The sequence below is a fragment of the Leuresthes tenuis genome, unplaced genomic scaffold (genome assembly GCF_036924035.1).
Source record: "Leuresthes tenuis unplaced genomic scaffold, fLeuTen1.0.hap1 SCAF_21, whole genome shotgun sequence".
In the NCBI taxonomy this organism is placed as follows: Eukaryota; Metazoa; Chordata; class Actinopteri; order Atheriniformes; family Atherinopsidae; genus Leuresthes; species Leuresthes tenuis.
In genome coordinates, this window is record NW_027325375.1 from 32,664,469 (window position 1) to 32,688,952 (window position 24,484).

General features: G+C 41.6%; 2 protein-coding genes and 1 long non-coding RNA gene across 3 annotated transcripts in view; 1 reads left to right on the plus strand and 2 right to left on the minus strand.

Annotated features, from left to right (window-relative positions):
• ik (IK cytokine) overlaps positions 1-24,484 on the plus strand; it is a 244,856-nt gene that overhangs the window by 91,191 nt on the left and 129,181 nt on the right. The window lies entirely within an intron of this gene.
• On the minus strand, positions 1,786-3,236 carry LOC140280233 (uncharacterized). The gene is made up of 2 exons (XR_011909393.1): positions 2,957-3,236; positions 1,786-2,914 (listed from the first exon to the last, which is right to left on the minus strand). It is a non-coding gene; the product is annotated as an uncharacterized lncRNA (long non-coding RNA).
• camk2a (calcium/calmodulin-dependent protein kinase II alpha) overlaps positions 14,065-24,484 on the minus strand; it is a 62,147-nt gene continuing 51,727 nt past the window's right edge. The window contains exons 16-18 of the mRNA XM_072375151.1: positions 16,653-16,747; positions 16,337-16,565; positions 14,065-15,059 (exon numbers count right to left, since the gene is read on the minus strand). Of these exons, the coding sequence (XP_072231252.1) occupies positions 15,056-15,059; positions 16,337-16,565; positions 16,653-16,747 (328 nt within the window). The 3' untranslated portion in view covers positions 14,065-15,055. The remainder of the gene's footprint in view (positions 15,060-16,336; positions 16,566-16,652; positions 16,748-24,484) is intronic.

The following is a 24,484-nucleotide window of genomic DNA, read 5'->3' on the forward strand; positions in this document are numbered from 1 at the left end:
AGGAAGAACTCTGCTGACACAGAACACAGAAACCTTTACTGTCAACCAGGTCCGTATCAGAATTACAGATTAATGCATCAAGTCTGGAGAGATGTGTCAAGCCTGGATTCCCCAAAATCTCTGCCTCACTGAGGGTCTTTGTTAAGATCTGCCTGTTCTTAGTGACCTTGAAGATGTCGCATGTTCCCATCACTGAGCACAAGGCAAACCAAGGACATGGTGTGTGTAACTTTGAGCCAACCTTGGACAAACTTACTGGGGAGTGTGTTACTCTCAAAATGTCCTGAGTTATACCCATGAGTCCCTTTCACAGCTGGTAATTACCAGACTTCTTATCATTTTCCTAAAACCACTTTGCACAGGTGGTAGACATCAGACATCAGGCTCCTTCTTCTTCTCTTTCCCTTTACGAGGAGCCATGTCTGCTGAGGAGGAGACACCGTCGGACACGGTGAGGTGGCTCCACACCGGCTAAAGGGGCCTGGCTCGCTATCAGGTGGTTTTCAACAGTGCAGAGCCGAGGTTCCAATTCAGATAACCTCGCCTCCAAAACTACAAAAAGACTACATTTGTTACATGAACCATTACCACTAAAGGAGGCAGAGGAGTAACTAAACATCTGACACACGGAGCAGGTGAAAGCAGGAGATGGAGGAAGAGAACTGGTAGCCATGCTAAGCTAGAGAACCAGACACACCGCTAAAAAGTGAAAAATAAAGACTAAAGATCTGTAAGAGTGAACGTTAGAATATAACAAGTATGGGATAGAGTTAACTATGCAAGATGTGTAAATTATAGGGAGAAACTGAATGATTTTTAATGACCCAAGAGGAGCAAGAAGTTCCACAGAAAACAAACAAGGTAACAGGAAGTGATGCAATACGTCTTCATGAATCAATGTTTTTTCCTCGAGTGAAACTTTTGAAATGTAATAAAGGGGAAAAGTGACCAATCAGAATGCAGCGTTTGACCATCTGTTTATTTACAGAAACACTTTGAACACGATGCAGAAGAAGAAATGACTCCAAAAACTACAAAAGAAAAGGATTAAAAACACACTCTCGCTCTCTCACACTCACAGTTACACACTGAGCATGCAGCATTAGTCCAGTTAATACAGTACAGTACAATATCCATCATAGTAGAAAAGCTGAGTGGGGTGAGGAGGTGATTATTGATCACTTGATTGATTCTGCAGAGCATCAGCAGCTGGGAAACAGGAGTACAGAGTCTGTCCGAATCTGACTGAAATACATGAGACGACTCATTTAAAACACCCAGAAATTATCTAATTTATTCATGTTCGTAGAAATAAAATTTAAAAAAACAAACTTGGGTCAAAGAAAACTCGACTGAACTCCTTTAGAAGAAACCTGCTGAGGAGCCTCATGTAGAGGGCTCGGGTTTAAAAACACTTAAAGGAATTCAGAGGCCGAATGAGTTAAAGCAGCATTTTGTACCGGTTAGGGTTAACCCTAGGGTTGGTTTAGGGTTAACCCTAGGATTGGTTAGGGTTGGGTTAGGATTAACCCTAGGATTGGTTTAGGGTTAACCCTAGGGTTGGTTTAGGGTTAACCCTAGGGTTAGGGTTAGGGTTAACCCTAGGGTTGGTTTAGGGTTAACCCTAGGGTTGGTTTAGGGTTGGGTTAGGGTTAACCCTAGGATTGGTTTAGGGTTAACCCTAGGATTGGTTAGGGTTGGGTTAGGATTAACCCTAGGATTGGTTTAGGGTTAACCCTAGGGTTTGGTTTAGGGTTAACCCTAGGGTTGGTTTAGGGTTAACCCTAGGGTTGGTTTAGGGTTAACCCTAGGGTTGGGTTAGGGTTAACCCTAGGGTTGGTTTAGGGTTGGTTTAGGGTTAACCCTAGGGTTGGTTTAGGGTTAACCCTAGGGTTGGGTTAGGGTTAACCCTAGGATTGGTTTAGGGTTAACCCTAGGGTTGGGTTAGGGTTGGTTTAGGGTTAACCCTAGGGTTGGTTTAGGGTTGGGTTAGGGTTAACCCTAGGGTTAAGGTTAGGGTTAACTCTAGGGTTGGTTTAGGGTTGGGTTAGGGTTAACCCTAGGGTTGGTTTAGGGTTGGGTTAGGGTTAACCCTAGGGTTGGTTTAGGGTTAACCCTAGGGTTAAGGTTAGGGTAAGATCAAATACAGCCAAACACATACTGTGGATGTTTTCCTTAAATACTCAGAGAAATCTTCTGTAATATTAGTAACTATATGTTTTAGGGAAATAAAATGCATTGTTAACCAGCTGAGTTTCTTTAGGTGAAGTGACCTCAGGTGACCTTGTACAGCCAGGTTAATGTTATTCATTCAGAATAATGAATAACATGACGTGAATGTGACAAAATAAGCCAAAGAGAGGGACTGGGCCTGTGGGTTAATGTTACTGTCCTCACAGAGTCACACTTTCATACTCAGATGAGGAAATATGAATGACTCAGTGCTGCCACTGATCACCAGAGTGTGAAGCCAAAGGAAAGTGAGGACTGCTGTTATTTATTCAGTATTACAACCTGTCACATTCCTCTGATCAGCTGATCGTTTGTAAATTAACCTACAGTGATGTGTTGAAAGTTATATAGAAATATTACTGGGTCCAAGTCTGATTTTAGTCCAAAAATGTTACAGAAAAGCAACAAGAAGGTCATTAAAACCCGAAGCAACAAATTCAGCTGCCAACAGACTGATGGGAAGCAGAGCATCTGTGAAACGGACTTAAATTGTTAAGCACTATAGTCCCGATCCAGAGTCCTGATCAGCCTCATTTCTTTATGACCTTCCTGTAACCTTTAAAGTGTCCTGATCAACAGTTCTGCAGCTTTCTGTAACCTTTAAAGTGTCCTGATCAATAGTTCTGCAGCTTTCTGTAACCTTTAAAGTGTCCTGATCAACAGTTCTGCAGCTTTCTGAAACCTTTAAAGTGTCCTGATCAACAGTTCTGCAGCTTCCTGGAACCTTTAAAGTGTCCTGATCAACAGTTCTGCAGCTTTCTGTAACCTTTAAAGTGTCCTGATCAATAGTTCTGCAGCTTTCTGAAACCTTTAAAGTGTCCTGATCAATAGTTCTGCAGCTTTCTGAAACCTTTAAAGTGTCCTGATCAATAGTTCTGCAGCTTTCTGAAACCTTTAAAGTGTCCTGATCAACAGTTCTGCAGCTTTCTGAAACCTTTAAAGTGTCCTGATCAATAGTTCTGCAGCTTTCTGAAGCTCTTTCAGTTTTTCTTTGGAAATTTTCTGCTTTTTCCCTCATCTTCAGTCCTTGTTCCTGAGCATTTTCAGTGTTTTTTCTTTGTTCAGCCACTAAACTCTGACCTTTGACCCCTTCAGGCAGAAAAAAGGCTCCTAACTCAAGGGATGAACCAGTGTTGTGTCGACACAGAACAGACAACTTAGCAAAGAAGCCATTTTAAACTGGATCTTTAGGCTCTTTGTTACCAGCAGCCTGTCACAAAGACCCATCATTTGTTCCCATTTCTTTAGCTGCATCTATGAAAAACAGCAAAGAAAACACAGTTTGACAGACAGAAAATAGGATTTCTGCAGCAACAAGGTGATTCCCAAAGAGCTGTTAGCTGAAAACTTGGCATATCTCAGCATGGTGTGCAGTGTGTCCTTAAAACATTTGAGGAAACTGGACAAGTGGAGGACAAAAGAAGAAGTGTCAGGCCTAAAAAACTATCTCCAGCAGATGAACAGGATCTGAAAGTGATGTCCTTAAGAAAGAGGAAAAAATCCAGCTGTGACCTGACAGGACCTGAGAGATGCATCTGGACCTTCAGCTGATCCATCTACTGTTGGCCCAAGCCTCATCAGAAATGGGCTCCATGGAAGGGTGGCTGTCAAGAAGCCGTTCTTAAGGAAGGGAAACAGGGAGAAAAGGCTGAGCTGTGCCAAATGACACAAGAAGTGGACTGAAAATCAGTGGCAACAGGTCTTATGGAGGGATGAATCCTCCCCAGAGCCCGGACCTCAACATTATTGAAGCAGTGTGGGATCATCTGACAGAGAACGGAACAAAAGGCAGCCCACATCCAAAGAAGAGCTTTGGGATGTCCTTCAAGAAGCCTGGAGAACTATTCCTGAAGACTCCTTAAAGAAATGACAGAAAGCTGGTCTCAGAGGGTTCAGGCTGTGTTGGAGAATAAAGGAGCTCAGACCAGAGATTCACTTTAAAGCTGCTGAGAACTGAGAAAAACTCTGTTTCTGCCTCAGATTCTGGGTTTATGTTCAGGTTTGATCATGTTTCAGTGAATCTCTGCAGCTGCTTCCTGTTTTTAAATGGAAATAAATAAAGAAATGAAGCTGATCAGGACTTTTAAACAGTTCTCTCGATTAAAAGAATACATTTTTTAACATTTTCCATTAGGATTTTTTCTCTATGCAGAGTCAATGTTAAATGTCCATAAATAAAACAAATCAGCTGAGCTGTAGCTTGTGGGATTCGCTTCTTTTGTGGGCATTATTCGCCCGATGGAAGCACATTAACTAGTAGCTAACAAAGCTGCTCAAGTAGCGTTTCCAACCGTGGAAAATGGAATTGGTACATATTTAGAAACAAAAACCTCCTCTTCCTCCATCAGCTGAAGGTAAATCTGTCCTTCTGTTTCCCCTCCTGCTGATGAGAAAATGTACTTACAGACCAGCCACTGAACATGTGGTGAAAACAGGAATAACAGCATTGCTTTTGTTCAAAGGATTAACATGTCAAATCTAGTCTAATATGAACTCTTAAATTTCAAGCATAAACATCAAAATAGTTCTAAAAAATGACATCTCAGATATTTGCAGGGAGTTTCTGCATCTGTCACCACTAATAAATACTTTCAAGTGTCGTAAAAGTTCAAAGAGGAAGTGCTGATGTAGAAAACACTGTGAAAACAGCCAATCACTCTGGAGGTGCCATTTGGAGTCCCGACTGGGGTCACGCTTCAATAATGGGCTGAAACCGACTGAAAGGGAGGCCAAATCAGACCGATTGGGAGGCCGAATCCGACCGATAGGGAGGCCGAATCAGACCGATAGGGAGGCCGAATCTGACCGATAGGGAGGCCGAATCTGACCGATAGGGAGGCTGAATCTGACCGATAGGGAGGCCGAAACTGACCGATAGGGAGGCCGAATCAGACCGATAGGGAGGCCGAATCTGACCGATAGGGAGGCCGAATCAGACCGATAGGGAGGCCGAATCTGACCGATAGGGAGGCCGAATCTGACCGATAGGGAGGCCGAATCAGACCGATAGGGAGGCCGAATCCGACCGATAGGGAGGCCGAAACTGACCGATAGGGAGGCCGAATCAGATCGATAGGGAGGCTGAATCTGACCGATAGGGAGGCCGAAACTGACCGATAGGGAGGCTGAATCTGACCGATAGGGAGGCCGAAACTGACCGATAGGGAGGCCGAATCAGATCGATAGGGAGGCTGAATCTGACCGATAGGGAGGCCGAAACTGACCGATAGGGAGGCCGAATCAGATCGATAGGGAGGCCGAAACTGACCGATAGGGAGGCCGAATCCGACCGATAGGGAGGCCGAAACTGACCGATAGGGAGGCCGAATCAGATCGATAGGGAGGCTGAATCTGACCGATAGGGAGGCCGAAACTGACCGATAGGGAGGCTGAATCTGACCGATAGGGAGGCTGAATCTGACCGATAGGGAGGCTGAATCTGACCGATAGGGAGGCCGAAACTGACCGATAGGGAGGCCGAATCAGATCGATAGGGAGGCCGAAACTGACCGATAGGGAGGCCGAATCCGACCGATAGGGAGGCCGAAACTGACCGATAGGGAGGCCGAAACTGACCGATAGGGAGGCCGAATCAGATCGATAGGGAGGCCGAAACTGACCGATAGGGAGGCCGAATCCGACCGATAGGGAGGCCGAATCTGACCGATAGGGAGGCCGAATCAGACCGATAGGGAGGCCGAATCCGACCGACAGGGAGGCCGAATCTGACCGATAGGGAGGCCGAATCCGACCGACAGGGAGGCCGAATCAGACCGATAGGGAGGCCGAATCCGACCGACAGGGAGGCTGAAACTGATCGATAGGGAGGCCGAATCCGACCGATAGGGAGGCCGAATCAGATCGATAGGGAGGCCGAATCTGACTGAAACTGACCGATAGAGAGGCCGAAACTGACCGATAGGGAGGCTAGCTAGATTGTGGTGTTAGCAATCGGTTGAGCCGTGTTTGGCTAGCGACACGTGACCGCAACACTGTGATTGAGATGGACACAGACGGGATCCCTGAAGAAAAAAGAAAGTCATCATCTCCGCACATAGAAAAAATGAGCTCATTATTTATCTAAATCATTACTGATAAACGAGGCGCCCCCTGTTTTGACAAATAAAACCCAGCAAAGCTAAACTGTTGGCATGATGTTGAGTTCTGTCACTGATGTGTTAACTCTGAAAACAGAGGGAGCTCCTTGTTAACTGGCTGGTTTTATCATAAATGGAAAAGAACAATAATTATGGCTCCACTCCTCTCATCATATAGACTGAGATAGAGATCTAACAGCAGCAATAGTTTAGGATAAAGGTCATTTAGGAGTATTAAATAGGATTTATCTTGGAAGAAGAGACTAAATCAGAATGGGTAAAGTGCCAAGTCAGCTGAAAATTAATGACAGTAACTTGGTAATTAAATGATCTTTTTCTTACGTCTCAAACCTAAACCATGAATTAAAAGACTTAAGTTAGAGCTTGTAAATAATTCAGTGTGTTATCGATGATCAGAGGTCATAGTAACTCCCTCCATGCTCCACTTAGGTTTGATGTCTTTGAATTAACATCATAATAACCTTTTATTAGAGATAGAGAAATGGAGAAGAAAGTCTGTTGCTTTTAGCTGGTTATATGACTTACCCACCGGCTGACCAGGTCAGCACTTTTATGTCACGTCCCGAGGGCTGAGCCCCCCTGTCAGTATATCCTAGAGACGCCCCTGGTGGGGGATTTGAACAGGAAGCATCAGGTTTAAATCTGAGGTCGATGTTAGTGATAAATATGAGAGTAAAGTGTTCATAAATCTGTCCAAAAATATTTCCCAGAATACTTCCAGTGTGAAGTTGGGTTGTGGTGCGCATGTTATGCCCCGCCCTGATGGTTCCAGGACGATGAACCGTTTGACTAAGTGGGAAATTACCACTCAGCCTCCATCCAGCTTCATGTTTGGAGTTTCCTGAGCCGGGATGCCAAATGGCACAGAGATAAAAATCCAGTAAACTAAAGGGCAGCAGTGGCAAACACATTCAGCAGCTGCTAAGGAACTCATGTCACACTCGAAATGCATATCATGTAACCAAAATAATAAAGCTAGTAATACAAAGTGATTCACGCAACGCCAGCACTGGAAGTCTGATTGAAACATTAAAAAGCTTTTAAATATACAAACGTGATATATTAAGGGGTAATAATATCGTCATAGTAAGAATCTGATTGTACAAAGTTCTACATTCTCTCGACAGTAAAAAGCCGATTAAAGCTTCAGAGACAAACACAGCAGATCAAAAAGTGGCAGAATATCAAAGATCAAAGTCGGCGCCGCCTGCGTTTCGTTAGCTCGCGGCTAACGGACATCATTGCTCTCAGTGAGGAATGCTAACAAAGCTAGGAACTGAAATGGTAGAAAACAGTCCGTAAGCTGCGAACGCTGGAAACGCAGCGGAGCCTGAAGCCTAAACACAAAACACAAAATTCAGCATGCAGAAAATCACACAATCTGTACGGGAACACTATCACTGTAGAGGAAGAAATGTGAACTCTTCGTGCAGAACTCCAACTGTTTTAGAGCGCTGCGACACCACCAAACCTCACAGGTCCTAAAAGAAAAGTCACCGACTGAGCTGCTGAAACAGCGACCGAGCGCCCAGGCTAATGTTTCACTTCACAATGATGATATTTTAAATCAGGGTAAAGCTTCTGAAAGCATCCAAAACGCTAACGGAGGCCGAGACGTCACAGCGACCCCACCGCTGACTCCACAACTCTCAGGGAATCAGATTATCCTGAGCTACGGAGTACCAGAAGAGTCAAACATCGCTGACTGCTTCAGGAAATCTGTCAAATTCATCTGGAGGCTTTTAAAAACCTTAAACCCATTTCAAAACAATACCAACCCGGAATTATGTTGCCCCAACACTAACACAGCCAGCGCTGTGCAGCTGAACTACACGAGGGAGCTAGTTACTAAGGGGCGTGGCTAAAGTACAACTAGTTACTAAGGGGTGTGGCTAAAGTCCAGCTAGTTACTAAGGGGTGTGGCTAAAGTCCAGCCAGTTACTAAGGGGTGTGGCTAAAGTCCAGCTAGTTACTAAGGGGCGTGGCTAAAGTCCAGCTAGTTACTAAGGGGCGTGGCTAATCTACAGCTAGTTACTAAGGGGTGTGGCTAAAGTCCAGCTAGTTACTAAGGGGCGTGGCTAAAGTACAGCTAGTTACTAAGGGGTGTGGCTAAAGTCCAGCTAATTACTAAGGGGTGTGGCTAAAGTCCAGCCAGTTACTAAGGGGTGTGGCTAAAGTCCAGCTAGTTACTAAGGGGCGTGGCTAAACTACAGCTAGTTACTAAGGGGTGTGGCTAAAGTCCAGCTAGTTACTAAGGGGCGTGGCTAAAGTCCAGCTAGTTACTAAGGGGCGTGACTAAAGTCCAGCCAGTTACTAAGGGGCGCGGCTAAAGTCCAGCCAGTTACTAAGGGGTGTGGCTAAAGTCCAGCCAGTTACTAAGGGGCGTGACTAAAGTCCAGCCAGTTACTAAGGGGCGCGGCTAAAGTCCAGCCAGTTACTAAGGGGTGTGGCTAAAGTCCAGCTAGTTACTAAGGGGCGTGACTAAAGTCCAGCCAGTTACTAAGGGGCGCGGCTAAAGTCCAGCCAGTTACTAAGGGGCGTGGCTAAAGTCCAACAGTACCAATGTTCAGTGCTTTCAAACTTTTCATTTGCTATTCCAGTAACATCTGATGCTACTTTGAAACAAAATTAAAGAATTTGATGTAATTTTACATCAAACACTAAAGAAAAGTAAAGTATGATTTTTAAAGTATAATTCCTGTAATTTATGAGATATATTTTAAAACCATCAGTTTTAAATATTTAAGAGTCTGAATTTTCAACAAATTGATTGCATTAGACTTTTGCTTGAAATTATTGTTTATATTGGAAAAAAGATTATTGTTCAATATTCGATAATTTTTTAAATATCTATTTATTTTCTTGTGAACAAATTTACTGGCATGTTTTTTAAATAATTAAACAAGATATTTTGCCTTATTGGTGCTTATCTGAAATTTCGGTTTTAGCTTTACAGAAATCCAGATCTTTGTCCTTAAAGTAAAATAATTTGTCATTTCAATAAATTCGAGTTTCTGACTCACCAGTAATTTTGTCACTTCTGGGACTCCGTACCAGTTTAATGAACTTTGGTCACAGTGACACATTTGATTGGATGTTGGGGCATTTTTTTGCTTTACTGAAAGGTTCTGGAAGCTGTCTGTTAGTTCCCCAAACAGAACCACGAGCTTCAGACACTCAGTCCACAAACCGTTCTCAGGTACTCTCTGATTTTGTGCACGTTTAAAAAAATAAACATGTCAGAACCAACAGACCCAGACATCCCTCCCCAGCTCCTCCTGGAGGATCCCGAGGTGTTCCCAGGTCTGATGGGATATAATCCCTCCATAGAGTTCTGGTTCTGACCCGGGGCCTCCTCCCAGGAGGCATCCTGACCAGAGGAACCGCCTCAGCTGACTCCTTTCTATGTGGAGGAGCAGCGGCTCTACTCCGAGAGCTCCTCCCCCCTGATGGTGGAGCTCCTCCCCCCGGATGGTGGAGCTCCTCCCCCCGGATGATGGAGCTCCTCCCCCCGGATGGTGGAGCTCCTCCCCCCGGATGGTGAAGCCCCTCCCCCCGGATGGTGGAGCTCCTCCCTCCAGATGGTGAAGCCCCTCCCCCCGGATGGTGGAGCTCCTCCCCCCGGATGGTGGAGCTCCTCCCCCGGATGATGGAGCTCCTCCCCCTTTATGGTGGAGCCCCTCCCCCTTTATGGTGGAGCCCATCCCTCCGGATGGTGGAGCCCCTCCCCCTTTATGGTGGAGCTCCTCCCCCGGATGGTGAAGCTCCTCCCCCGGATGGTGGAGCTCCTCCCTCCAGATGGTGGAGCTCCTCCCCCGGATAGTGGAGCTCCTCTCCCCCCCGGATGGTGGAGCTCCTCCCTGGGATGGTGGAGCTCCTCCCCCTATATCTAAGCCCCGCCCCCTCTGAAGGAACTCATTTCAGCCGCTTGTATCCAGCTCCTCCTTCTTTGGGTCAGAACCCAGATCTGTGAGCTCAGGTGAGGGTTGGAACAAAGATGGAGCAGGAACCTGAAACAAGATCCAGAGATACTGAAACTCCTCCCGCTGAGGCAGAGTTTCATCCCTGACCCGGAGGGAGCGCTCCATCTTTTTCCAGTTCAGAACCGTGGCCTCAGATCTGGAAGAGCTTCACACTCAGCTGTGAACTGAAGAAACAAACAGAACCGCATCATCTGCAAAAAGCAGAGCTGTAACCCTGAGGTTCCCAAACCAGACGCCCTCCTCCCCCCGACTGCACCTCCAGATCCTGTCCATGAAAACCACAAACAGGACCGGAGGCAGCCCCGGTGGAGTCCAGCACCGTGAACCAGAACCACTTTGGACCCAGAATGTGGACATTATTGGTACAAAGTGTTATACAGGGACTGGGTACCTCATAAAAGTGGCTCCAGTACTCCCTCAGCCCCCCCTCCTTCCCAACCTCCTTCTCTCTCTTAACAGTCTCTAAAGCAAAAACATTTCAGCTCAAAGGATAAAGTTTTTCCTGCTGATGAAGCCAGGCAGCAGACGGCTTGTCAGGGGAACCATCAGGACACCTGACTTTAGAGGGTGGTGTGGTGGCTGAAGTGGAAGATCGCAGGCTGCAGAGTGCTGGAGGCTTCGAGAGCTCACGAAACCAATGGAAGCAGTGAGATGAGTCACGGTGGGTTAAAGTCACCCTTATTCAGTTTATGATACGATCAGCTTTCAGACACATTTATCTCAGGATCACAACTAACTACAAACTACTTCAACAACATCTACTGTCTGACTGACTGACTATGGTCAGAACATTTTGGGGTATTTATCCAGCAGTTAAAATGTCATATATATATATATAAGTTGGATGTTTAGAAATACATTAATATTTTACTATCACTGGCAAAATTAAATTTAATAAGTATTCAACAAAACTCCTGATCCAGGCCTCATTTCTTCATTACCTTCCTGAAACCTTTAAAGTGTCCTGATCAACAGTTCTGCAGCTTTCTGAAACCTTTAAAGTGTCCTGATCAACAGTTCTGCAGCTTTCTGAAACCTTTAAAGTGTCCTGATCAACAGTTCTGCAGCTTTCTGTAACCTTTAAAGTGTCCTGATCAACAGTTCTGCAGCTTTCTGTAACCTTTAAAGTGTCCTGATCAATAGTTCTGCAGCTTTCTGTAACCTTTAAAGTGTCCTGATCAACAGTTCTGCAGCTTTCTGTAACCTTTAAAGTGTCCTGATCAATAGTTCTGCAGCTTTCTGAAACCTTTAAAGTGTCCTGATCAATAGTTCTGCAGCTTTCTGTAACCTTTAAAGTGTCCTGATCAATAGTTCTGCAGCTTTCTGAAACCTTTAAAGTGTCCTGATCAATAGTTCTGCAGCTTTCTGAAACCTTTAAAGTGTCCTGATCAACAGTTCTGCAGCTTTCTGAAACCTTTAAAGTGTCCTGATCAACAGTTCTGCAGCTTTCTGTAACCTTTAAAGTGTCCTGATCAACAGTTCTGCAGCTTTCTGAAACCTTTAAAGTGTCCTGATCAACAGTTCTGCAGCTTTCTGTAACCTTTAAAGTGTCCTGATCAATAGTTCTGCAGCTTTCTGTAACCTTTAAAGTGTCCTGATCAACAGTTCTGCAGCTTTCTGAAACCTTTAAAGTGTCCTGATCAACAGTTCTGCAGCTTTCTGAAACCTTTAAAGTGTCCTGATCAACAGTTCTGCAGCTTTCTGTAACCTTTAAAGTGTCCTGATCAATAGTTCTGCAGCTTTCTGAAACCTTTAAAGTGTCCTGATCAATAGTTCTGCAGCTTTCTGTAACCTTTAAAGTGTCCTGATCAATAGTTCTGCAGCTTTCTGAAACCTTTAAAGTGTCCTGATCAATAGTTCTGCAGCTTTCTGGAACCTTTAAAGTGTCCTGATCAATAGTTCTGCAGCTTTCTGGAACCTTTAAAGTGTCCTGATCAATAGTTCTGCAGCTTTCTGAAACCTTTAAAGTGTCCTGATCAACAGTTCTGCAGCTTTCTGAAACCTTTAAAGTGTCCTGATCAATAGTTCTTCAGCTTTCTGAAACCTTTAAAGTGTCCTGATCAACAGTTCTGCAGCTTTCTGAAACCTTTAAAGTGTCCTGATCAACAGTTCTGCAGCTTTCTGAAACCTTTAAAGTGTCCTGATCAACAGTTCTGCAGCTTTCTGTAACCTTTAAAGTGTCCTGATCAACAGTTCTGCAGCTTTCTGAAACCTTTAAAGTGTCCTGATCAACAGTTCTGCAGCTTTCTGAAACCTTTAAAGTGTCCTGATCAATAGTTCTGCAGCTTTCTGAAGCCTTTAAAGTGTCCTGATCAATAGTTCTGCAGCTTTCTGAAACCTTTAAAGTGTCCTGATCAACAGTTCTGCAGCTTTCTGAAACCTTTAAAGTGTCCTGATCAATAGTTCTGCAGCTTTCTGAAACCTTTAAAGTGTCCTGATCAATAGTTCTGCAGCTTTCTGAAACCTTTAAAGTGTCCTGATCAATAGTTCTGCAGCTTTCTGAAACCTTTAAAGTGTCCTGATCAATAGTTCTGCAGCTTTCTGAAACCTTTAAAGTGTCCTGATCAACAGTTCTGCAGCTTTCTGAAACCTTTAAAGTGTCCTGATCAACAGTTCTGCAGCTTTCTGAAACCTTTAAAGTGTCCTGATCAATAGTTCTGCAGCTTTCTGAAACCTTTAAAGTGTCCTGATCAATAGTTCTGCAGCTTTCTGTAACCTTTAAAGTGTCCTGATCAACAGTTCTGCAGCTTTCTGAAACCTTTAAAGTGTCCTGATCAATAGTTCTGCAGCTTTCTGAAACCTTTAAAGTGTCCTGATCAACAGTTCTGCAGCTTTCTGAAACCTTTAAAGTGTCCTGATCAATAGTTCTGCAGCTTTCTGAAACCTTTAAAGTGTCCTGATCAACAGTTCTGCAGCTTTCTGTAACCTTTAAAGTGTCCTGATCAATAGTTCTGCAGCTTTCTGGAACCTTTAAAGTGTCCTGATCAACAGTTCTGCAGCTTTCTGTAACCTTTAAAGTGTCCTGATCAATAGTTCTGCAGCTTTCTGGAACCTTTAAAGTGTCCTGATCAACAGTTCTGCAGCTTTCTGTAACCTTTAAAGTGTCCTGATCAATAGTTCTGCAGCTTTCTGTAACCTTTAAAGTGTCCTGATCAATAGTTCTGCAGCTTTCTGGAACCTTTAAAGTGTCCTGATCAATAGTTCTGCAGCTTTCTGGAACCTTTAAAGTGTCCTGATCAATAGTTCTGCAGCTTTCTGTGACCTTTAAAGTGTCCTGATCAATAGTTCTGCAGCTTTCTGAAACCTTTAAAGTGTCCTGATCAACAGTTCTGCAGCTTTCTGAAACCTTTAAAGTGTCCTGATCAATAGTTCTGCAGCTTTCTGAAACCTTTAAAGTGTCCTGATCAACAGTTCTGCAGCTTTCTGAAACCTTTAAAGTGTCCTGATCAATAGTTCTGCAGCTTTCTGGAACCTTTAAAGTGTCCTGATCAATAGTTCTGCAGCTTTCTGTGACCTTTAAAGTGTCCTGATCAATAGTTCTGCAGCTTTCTGAAACCTTTAAAGTGTCCTGATCAATAGTTCTGCAGCTTTCTGTGACCTTTAAAGTGTCCTGATCAACAGTTCTGAAATCTGACTAGACTAAAAAGAGTATGAACGTGACTAAAACTAATAAAAATTAAAATGACAGCTAGACACAAAGACTAAAATTAAAACAGGCTGCCACAAACAACACTAGCAACAGGTCTTATGGAGGGATGAATCCTCCCCAGAGCCCGGACCTCAACATTATTGAAGCAGTGTGGGATCATCTGACAGAGAACGGAACAAAAGGCAGCCCACATCCAAAGAAGAGCTTTGGGATGTCCTTCAAGAAGCCTGGAGAACTATTCCTGAAGACTCCTTAAAGAAATGACAGAAAGCTGGTCTCAGAGGGTTCAGGCTGTGTTGGAGAATAAAGGAGCTCAGACCAGAGATTCACTTTCATTTCACATGTATAAATAAAAGAGGTCTGGATCAGGATGTTTTGGATCGAAGGGGTTTCTCAAAGGCTGAATTTTCATTGTGATCATGAGATAACTCGTCTGAAAATCAATCGATTACCAACTGTTGGACTGGATAAAACAAAAGAAGATTTTTTATTTCTTTAACTGCTGGAAACCCTGCATCTCCCTGGCTATCAAACAGTCTTGTTTTTATCAGGATTATTAATTCAGTTTTCAGTTCACAGGTTGATGAATGTTGACAGACTGCTTAGGAGTACTGTTAACAAATAAAGAAATGAGGTGAGAACTGACAGGTCAACGGCTTTATGACTCCTGCACATGCTCCAGTGTTTGTGCTAAGCTAAGCTAACATGAATCCATGGGGGGGGGGGGGGGGGGGGTCTGCAGCATCTGCAGCACCCGAATACCTGGAGATACAAGGTTTCCAAACACTAACACAGCCACCTGTGCAGCTAAACTACACAAGGGAGCTGATTGGCTAGTTACAAAGGGGCGTGGCTAAAAAAGTCCAAGTGAGCTGGGAGGAGGAAGCTGATTGGTTGGTGGTGATGTGGTTCACTGCTGAATGAGTCAGAGTGAAGCCTTCTGCCCCAGTCGTCTCCTCCAACTTCTCAAACAAAATCCTGAATGGTTGGTGTCAGACGCCTGGCCTGCTGTCAATCAACCTGTTGTCAAGGTGACGGCGGTCCCATCAAAGACCCGCCCACTCTTGTGGAAGTTAGCTGGAGGGACAAAAAAGAAAAAAGAAGTTAGTAACAAATGAATAGAAATCTGAAGATGTGACACGTTGCAGCTGTAAAGAGTTTGTGCTACAGCGCCCCCTGCTGGGTGGAAGTCTGCATCAATCTACTTATTTTCTGCATCAAACGCAGTTTAAAAACTAACCTAAAAGCATATAATTATAAACATGATGTGTCTCAGTACAGCACCGAGCTGAAAGAGAGGTTTCAGTGCAATCTGTTGGGTTCCTCACGATGTTACTTTTCAAATTGGCTGCATGAATTGGACCAATTTAGAATTTGATGAATTGGATTTGATAATATTATAATTAATTATATTGTAATCTGTATCTTTAAAGGGTTTAACCCTAAAGGGGAACTCCAGTATTTTTAAACTTCTGGCATGAAATACGTCCATCTAGATATTTAGATAACTCAACATCCAACAGAGTTCGAACTATCTATGCCCCCCCGATATCCGCCAATACCAACAACACAGCAGCTCTGAGCTAACAGAGCTATGAGCTAACAGCAGCTATGAGCTAACAGCAGCTATGAGCTAACAGAGCTATGAGCTAACAGCAGCTATGAGCTAACAGCAGCTATGAGCTAACAGAGCTATGAGCTAACAGCAGCTATGAGCTAACAGCAGCTATGAGCTAACAGAGCTATGAGCTAACAGAGCTCTGAGCTAACAGAGCTATGAGCTAACAGAGCTATGAGCTAACAGCAGCTATGAGCTAACAGAGCTATGAGCTAACAGCAGCTATGAGCTAACAGCAGCTATGAGCTAACAGAGCTATGAGCTAACAGAGCTATAGCACACGTTCATTCCTTCATTCTTCTTAAAGTATTGGTGAAATAAAGACAGATAATGCCTTATTTAGAGGCTGCATCCTCTAAGCCCCGTTCTCTCCGTTATATGGATCTCCAGTTATCTAAATATCTTCCGAAGGACGCCGACTTTCACCAAACTGTTCTCAGTGAGCAGATGAACGTATTTCATGCCAGAAATAAGGTCCAGGTTTAAAGATAATGATAAAATAATTAAAGTGACCTGAGACAACGGTCCTTTTGATCCGGTGCTTTATAAATGAAGTTGAACTAAATTCCAAACTACAAGTTAATTGCGTGGTTCACTTGGACAAAGATGTTGTTTATAATTATTTAAGGGAGTTTCCGTCGTGTTTCAGAGAAAAAATCTCTTTTCTTGTTTTTGGTTTTCCAGGTTTGAAATAGTTTTCCTGAAGATACCAGGAGAGTCGACCTTTGACCCTTACTTGCTGAGCGTGGAGGCGGAGCCTGAGCGGTGGAAGTGGACGATCTGCCACTTGCCGTCGCGGCGGTGCCACACCCTGGTCTCCTCCGATTGGGCGGTGCGTGGCGTGCCGTTGGAGTCGATATACTGCGTGACTCTGATGTAAGCGATGCAGGCGGCCTCGTCGCCCACCAGGTGGATGTGAGGGTTCAGGATGGTGGTGTGGACAGGTTTACTGTTCTTTGACCACACTGTTACAGAGGCAGACAGACGGTTACCTGGACAGGTGAGCAGGGTCCATACAAACTTGAATGAGGTAGACAGGAAGTGTAGCTCACAGTTTTCAAAATAGAAGCGATGGAAGTCCAAGCCTTCGACCAGATTCCCCAGCGCCTCGGGCTCGAATGCCGTCACAGCCGGGTCGCACATTTTACTGCGAGGACACAAGAGCTTTACTGACAGCTTTACTGAGGACAAACGTTCCAGAAAGCAAAGACGAGTTCATGGGGATAATAAAAGGTTTACTGTGAGAAGAGGGGACAAATTCATTAAAGGTGACATTTTCTGCCCTTTTCAACAATTTTCTGAGGTCTTGTTGAGACTTTAGTTGAAATACCTTAAACCCTAACCCACAGCGGCCCTGTTTTAACATCTCTTTGTTATCAGTTTGTTTTCAGGGCGGAGACTCAGCAGGAGCTCAGCTCCACCCTTTTAGTGAGTTCAGCAGCTGCTATCACTAGATATAGATCATTACTCTATTCATCCCAGAGGGAAACAGGTTAGCAGTTAGCTGCAAGTTAGCAGTTAGCTGCAAGTTGGCAGTTAGCTGCAAGTTAGCAGTTAGCTGCAAGTTGGCAGTTAGCTGCAAGTTAGCAGTTAGCTGTAAGTTAGCAGTTAGCTGCAAGTTGGCAGTTAGCTGCAAGTTAGCAGTTAGCTGCAAGTTAACAGTTAGCTGTAAGTTAGCAGTTAGCTGCAAGTTAACAGTTAGCTGTAAGTTAGCAGTTAGCTGCAAGTTAACAGTTAGCTGTGAGTTAGCTGTAAGTTAGCAGTTAGCTGCAAGTTAGCAGTTAGCTGCTAACTTGCGGAACGGAACCGTTCAGCTAGAAAGCTTCAGCTAACAAAGTAATGTGGGAACAATAATGTTCATCTTTCAGAAAGGAGCAGCAGTAACTCCTTAGAAGTTGGTGCACGTCATCTTCATTAGCTAAGCTGTTAGCGTTAGCTGCTGCTAAAGGAGGAAATAAATCAGTAAATAAACCATGAGGAGTTATTTCATTAGCTAAGCTGTTAGCATTAGCTGCTGCTAAAGGAGGAAATAAATCAGTAAATAAACCATGAGGAGTTATTTCATTAGCTAAGCTGTTAGCGTTAGCTGCTGCTAAAGGAAGAAATAAATCAGTAAATAAACCATGAGGAGTTATTTCATTAGCTAAGCTGTTAGCGTTAGCTGCTGCTAAAGGAGGAAATAAATCAGTAAATAAACCATGAGGAGTTATTTCATTAGCTAAGCTGTTAGCGTTAGCTGCTGCTAAAGGAGGAAATAAATCAGTAAATAAACCATGAGGAGTTATTTCATTAGCTAAGCTGTTAGCGTTAGCTGCTGCTAAAGGAGGAAATAAATCAGTAAATAAACCATGAGGAGTTATTTCATTAGCTAAGCTGTTAGCGTTAGCTGCTGCTAAAGGAAGAAATAAATCAGTAAATAAACCATGAGGAGTTATTTCATTAGCTAAGCTGTTAGCGTTAGCTGCTGCTAAAGGAGGAAATAAATCAGTAAATAAACCACGAGGAGTTATTTCATTAGCTAAGCTGTTAGCGTTAGCTGCTGCTAAAGGAAGAAATAAATCAGTAAATAAACCATGAGGAGTTATTTCATTAGCTAAGCTGTTAGTGTTAGCTGCTGCTAAAGGAAGAAATAAATCAGTAAATAAACCATGAGGAGTTATTTCATTAGCTAAGCTGTTAGCGTTAGCTGCTGCTAAAGGAAGAAATAAATCAGTAAATAAACCATGAGGAGTTATTTCATTAGCTAAGCTGTTAGCGTTAGCTGCTGCTAAAGGAAGAAATAAATCAGTAAATAAACCATGAGGAGTTATTTCATTAGCTAAGCTGTTAGCGTTAGCTGCTGCTAAAGGAAGAAATAAATCAGTAAATAAACCATGAGGAGTTATTTCATTAGCTAAGCTGTTAGCGTTAGCTGCTGCTAAAGGAGGAAATAAATCAGTAAATAAACCATGAGGAGTTATTTCATTAGCTAAGCTGTTAGCGTTAGCTGCTGCTAAAGGAAGAAATAAATCAGTAAATAAACCATGAGGAGTTATTTCATTAGCTAAGCTGTTAGCGTTAGCTGCTGCTAAAGGAGGAAATAAATCAGTAAATAAACCATGAGGAGTTATTTCATTAGCTAAGCTGTTAGCGTTAGCTGCTGCTAAAGGAGGAAATAAATCAGTAAATAAACCATGAGGAGTTATTTCATTAGCTAAGCTGTTAGCGTTAGCTGCTGCTAAAGGAGGAAATAAATCAGTAAATAAACCATGAGGAGTTATTTCATTAGCTAAGCTGTTAGCGTTAGCTGCTGCTAAAGGAAGAAATAAATCAGTAAATAAACCATGAGGAGTTATTTCATTAGCTAAGCTGTTAGCGTTAGCTGCTGCTAAAGGAGGAAATAAATCAGTAAATAAACCATGAGGAGTTATTTCATTAGCTAAGCTGTTAGCGTTAGCTGCTGCTAAAGGAAGAAATAAATCAGTAAATAAACCATGAGGAGTTATTTCATTAGCTAAGCTGTTAGCGTTAGCTGCTGCTAAAGGAAGAAATAAATCAGTAAATAAACCATGAGGAGTTATTTCATTAGCTAAGCTGTTAGTGTTAGCTGCTGCTAAAGGAAGAAATAAATCAGTAAATAAACCATGAGGAGTTATTTCATTAGCTAAGCTGTTAGCGTTAGCTGCTGCTAAAGGAAGAAATAAATCAGTAAATAAACCATGAGGAGTTATTTCATTAGCTAAGCTGTTAGCGTTAGCTGCTGCTAAAGGAGGAAATAAATCAGTAAATAAACCATGAGGAGTTATTTCATTAGCTAAGCTGTTAGCGTTAGCTGCTGCTAAAGGAAGAAATAAATCAGTAAATAAACCATGAGGAGTTATTTCATTAGCTAAGCTGTTAGCGTTAGCTGCTGCTAAAGGAAGAAATAAATCAGTAAATAAACCATGAGGAGTTATTTCATTAGCTAAGCTGTTAGCGTTAGCTGCTGCTAAAGGAGGAAATAAATCAGTAAATAAACCATGAGGAGTTATTTCATTAGCTAAGCTGTTAGCGTTAGCTGCTGCTAAAGGAAGAAATAAATCAGTAAATAAACCATGAGGAGTTATTTCATTAGCTAAGCTGTTAGCGTTAGCTGCTGCTAAAGGAAGAAATAAATCAGTAAATAAACCATGAGGAGTTATTTCATTAGCTAAGCTGTTAGCGTTAGCTGCTGCTAAAGGAGGAAATAAATCAGTAAATAAACCATGAGGAGTTATTTCATTAGCTAAGCTGTTAGCGTTAGCTGCTGCTAAAGGAAGAAATAAATCAGTAAATAAACCATGAGGAGTTATTTCATTAGCTAAGCTGTTAGCGTTAGCTGCTGCTAAAGGAAGAAATAAATCAGTAAATAAACCATGAGGAGTTATTTCATTAGCTAAGCTGTTAGCGTTAGCTGCTGCTAAAGGAGGAAATAAATCAGTAAATAAACCATGAGGAGTTATTTCATTAGCTAAGCTGTTAGCGTTAGCTGCTGCTAAAGGAAGAAATAAATCAGTAAATAAACCATGAGGAGTTATTTCATTAGCTAAGCTGTTAGCGTTAGCTGCTGCTAAAGGAAGAAATAAATCAGTAAATAAACCATGAGGAGTTATTTCATTAGCTAAGCTGTTAGCGTTAGCTGCTGCTAAAGGAGGAAATAAATCAGTAAATAAACCATGAGGAGTTATTTCATTAGCTAAGCTGTTAGCGTTAGCTGCTGCTAAAGGAAGAAATAAATCAGTAAATAAACCATGAGGAGTTATTTCATTAGCTAAGCTGTTAGCGTTAGCTGCTGCTAAAGGAGGAAATAAATCAGTAAATAAACCATGAGGAGTTATTTCATTAGCTAAGCTGTTAGCGTTAGCTGCTGCTAAAGGAAGAAATAAATCAGTAAATAAACCATGAGGAGTTATTTCATTAGCTAAGCTGTTAGCGTTAGCTGCTGCTAAAGGAAGAAATAAATCAGTAAATAAACCATGAGGAGTTATTTCATTAGCTAAGCTGTTAGCGTTAGCTGCTGCTAAAGGAGGAAATAAATCAGTAAATAAACCATGAGGAGTTATTTCATTAGCTAAGCTGTTAGCGTTAGCTGCTGCTAAAGGAAGAAATAAATCAGTAAATAAACCATGAGGAGTTATTTCATTAGCTAAGCTGTTAGCGTTAGCTGCTGCTAAAGGAAGAAATAAATCAGTAAATAAACCATGAGGAGTTATTTCATTAGCTAAGCTGTTAGCGTTAGCTGCTGCTAAAGGAGGAAATAAATCAGTAAATAAACCATGAGGAGTTATTTCATTAGCTAAGCTGTTAGCGTTAGCTGCTGCTAAAGGAAGAAATAAATCAGTAAATAAACCATGAGGAGTTATTTCATTAGCTAAGCTGTTAGCGTTAGCTGCTGCTAAAGGAAGAAATAAATCAGTAAATAAACCATGAGGAGTTATTTCATTAGCTAAGCTGTTAGCGTTAGCTGCTGCTAAAGGAGGAAATAAATCAGTAAATAAACCATGAGGAGTTATTTCATTAGCTAAGCTGTTAGCGTTAGCTGCTGCTAAAGGAAGAAATAAATCAGTAAATAAACCATGAGGAGTTATTTCATTAGCTAAGCTGTTAGCGTTAGCTGCTGCTAAAGGAGGAAATAAATCAGTAAATAAACCATGAGGAGTTATTTCATTAGCTAAGCTGTTAGCGTTAGCTGCTGCTAAAGGAAGAAATAAATCAGTAAATAAACCATGAGGAGTTATTTCATTAGCTAAGCTGTTAGCGTTAGCTGCTGCTAAAGGAAGAAATAAATCAGTAAATAAACCATGAGGAGTTATTTCATTAGCTAAGCTGTTAGCGTTAGCTGCTGCTAAAGGAGGAAATAAATCAGTAAATAAACCATGAGGAGTTATTTCATTAGCTAAGCTGTTAGCGTTAGCTGCTGCTAAAGGAAGAAATAAATCAGTAAATAAACCATGAGGAGTTATTTCATTAGCTAAGCTGTTAGCGTTAGCTGCTGCTAAAGGAAGAAATAAATCAGTAAATAAACCATGAGGAGTTATTTCATTAGCTAAGCTGTTAGCGTTAGCTGCTGCTAAAGGAGGAAATAAATCAGTAAATAAACCATGAGGAGTTATTTCATTAGCTAAGCTGTTAGCGTTAGCTGCTGCTAAAGGAAGAAATAAATCAGTAAATAAACCATGAGGAGTTATTTCATTAAGCTAAGCTGTTAGCGTTAGCTGCTGCTAAAGGAAGAAATAAATCAGTAAATAAACCATGAGGAGTTATTTCATTAGCTAAGCTGTTAGCGTTAGCTGCTGCTAAAGGAGGAAATAAATCAGTAAATAAACCATGAGGAGTTATTTCATTAGCTAAGCTGTTAGCGTTAGCTGCTGCTAAAGGAAGAAATAAATCAGTAAATAAACCATGAGGAGTTATTTCATTAGCTAAGCTGTTAGCGTTAGCTGCTGCTAAAGGAAGAAATAAATCAGTAAATAAACCATGAGGAGTTATTTCATTAGCTAAGCTGTTAGCGTTAGCTGCTGCTAAAGGAGGAAATAAATCAGTAAATAAACCATGAGGAGTTATTTCATTAGCTAAGCTGTTAGCGTTAGCTGCTGCTAAAGGAAGAAATAAATCAGTAAATAAACCATGAGGAGTTATTTCATTAGCTAAGCTGTTAGCGTTAGCTGCTGCTAAAGGAAGAAATAAATCAGTAAATAAACCATGAGGAGTTATTTCATTAGCTAAGCTGTTAGCGTTAGCTGCTGCTAAAGGAGGAAATAAATCAGTAAATAAACCATGAGGAGTTATTTCATTAGCTAAGCTGTTAGCGTTAGCTGCTGCTAAAGGAGAAATAAATCAGTAAATAAACCATGAGGAGTTATTTCATTAGCTAAGCTGTTAGCGTTAGCTGCTGCTAAAGGAAGAAATAAATCAGTAAATAAACCATGAGGAGTTATTTCATTAGCTAAGCTGTTAGCGTTAGCTGCTGCTAAAGGAAGAAATAAATCAGTAAATAAACCATGAGGAGTTATTTCATTAGCTAAGCTGTTAGCGTTAGCTGCTGCTAAAGGAGGAAATAAATCAGTAAATAAACCATGAGGAGTTATTTCATTAGCTAAGCTGTTAGCGTTAGCTGCTGCTAAAGGAAGAAATAAATCAGTAAATAAACCATGAGGAGTTATTTCATTAGCTAAGCTGTTAGCGTTAGCTGCTGCTAAAGGAGGAAATAAATCAGTAAATAAACCATGAGGAGTTATTTCATTAGCTAAGCTGTTAGCGTTAGCTGCTGCTAAAGGAAGAAATAAATCAGTAAATAAACCATGAGGAGTTATTTCATTAGCTAAGCTGTTAGCGTTAGCTGCTGCTAAAGGAAGAAATAAATCAGTAAATAAACCATGAGGAGTTATTTCATTAGCTAAGCTGTTAGCGTTAGCTGCTGCTAAAGGAAGAAATAAATCAGTAAATAAACCATGAGGAGTTATTTCATTAGCTAAGCTGTTAGCGTTAGCTGCTGCTAAAGGAGGAAATAAATCAGTAAATAAACCATGAGGAGTTATTTCATTAGCTAAGCTGTTAGCGTTAGCTGCTGCTAAAGGAAGAAATAAATCAGTAAATAAACCATGAGGAGTTATTTCATTAGCTAAGCTGTTAGCGTTAGCTGCTGCTAAAGGAGGAAATAAATCAGTAAATAAACCATGAGGAGTTATTTCATTAGCTAAGCTGTTAGCGTTAGCTGCTGCTAAAGGAAGAAATAAATCAGTAAATAAACCATGAGGAGTTATTTCATTAGCTAAGCTGTTAGCGTTAGCTGCTGCTAAAGGAAGAAATAAATCAGTAATAAACCATGAGGAGTTATTTCATTAGCTAAGCTGTTAGCGTTAGCTGCTGCTAAAGGAGAAATAAATCAGTAAATAAACCATGAGGAGTTATTTCATTAGCTAAGCTGTTAGCGTTAGCTGCTGCTAAAGGAAGAAATAAATCAGTAAATAAACCATGAGGAGTTATTTCATTAGCTAAGCTGTTAGCGTTAGCTGCTGCTAAAGGAAGAAATAAATCAGTAAATAAACCATGAGGAGTTATTTCATTAGCTAAGCTGTTAGCGTTAGCTGCTGCTAAAGGAAGAAATAAATCAGTAAATAAACCATGAGGAGTTATTTCATTAGCTAAGCTGTTAGCGTTAGCTGCTGCTAAAGGAGGAAATAAATCAGTAAATAAACCATGAGGAGTTATTTCATTAGCTAAGCTGTTAGCGTTAGCTGCTGCTAAAGGAAGAAATAAATCAGTAAATAAACCATGAGGAGTTATTTCATTAGCTAAGCTGTTAGCGTTAGCTGCTGCTAAAGGAAGAAATAAATCAGTAAATAAACCATGAGGAGTTATTTCATTAGCTAAGCTGTTAGCGTTAGCTGCTGCTAAAGGAGGAAATAAATCAGTAAATAAACCATGAGGAGTTATTTCATTAGCTAAGCTGTTAGCGTTAGCTGCTGCTAAAGGAAGAAATAAATCAGTAAATAAACCATGAGGAGTTATTTCATTAGCTAAGCTGTTAGCGTTAGCTGCTGCTAAAGGAAGAAATAAATCAGTAAATAAACCATGAGGAGTTATTTCATTAGCTAAGCTGTTAGCGTTAGCTGCTGCTAAAGGAGGAAATAAATCAGTAAATAAACCATGAGGAGTTATTTCATTAGCTAAGCTGTTAGCGTTAGCTGCTGCTAAAGGAAGAAATAAATCAGTAAATAAACCATGAGGAGTTATTTCATTAGCTAAGCTGTTAGCGTTAGCTGCTGCTAAAGGAAGAAATAAATCAGTAAATAAACCATGAGGAGTTATTTCATTAGCTAAGCTGTTAGCGTTAGCTGCTGCTAGAAGATAGCAGTAGATCATGAGGAGATAATCAGTAAATAAA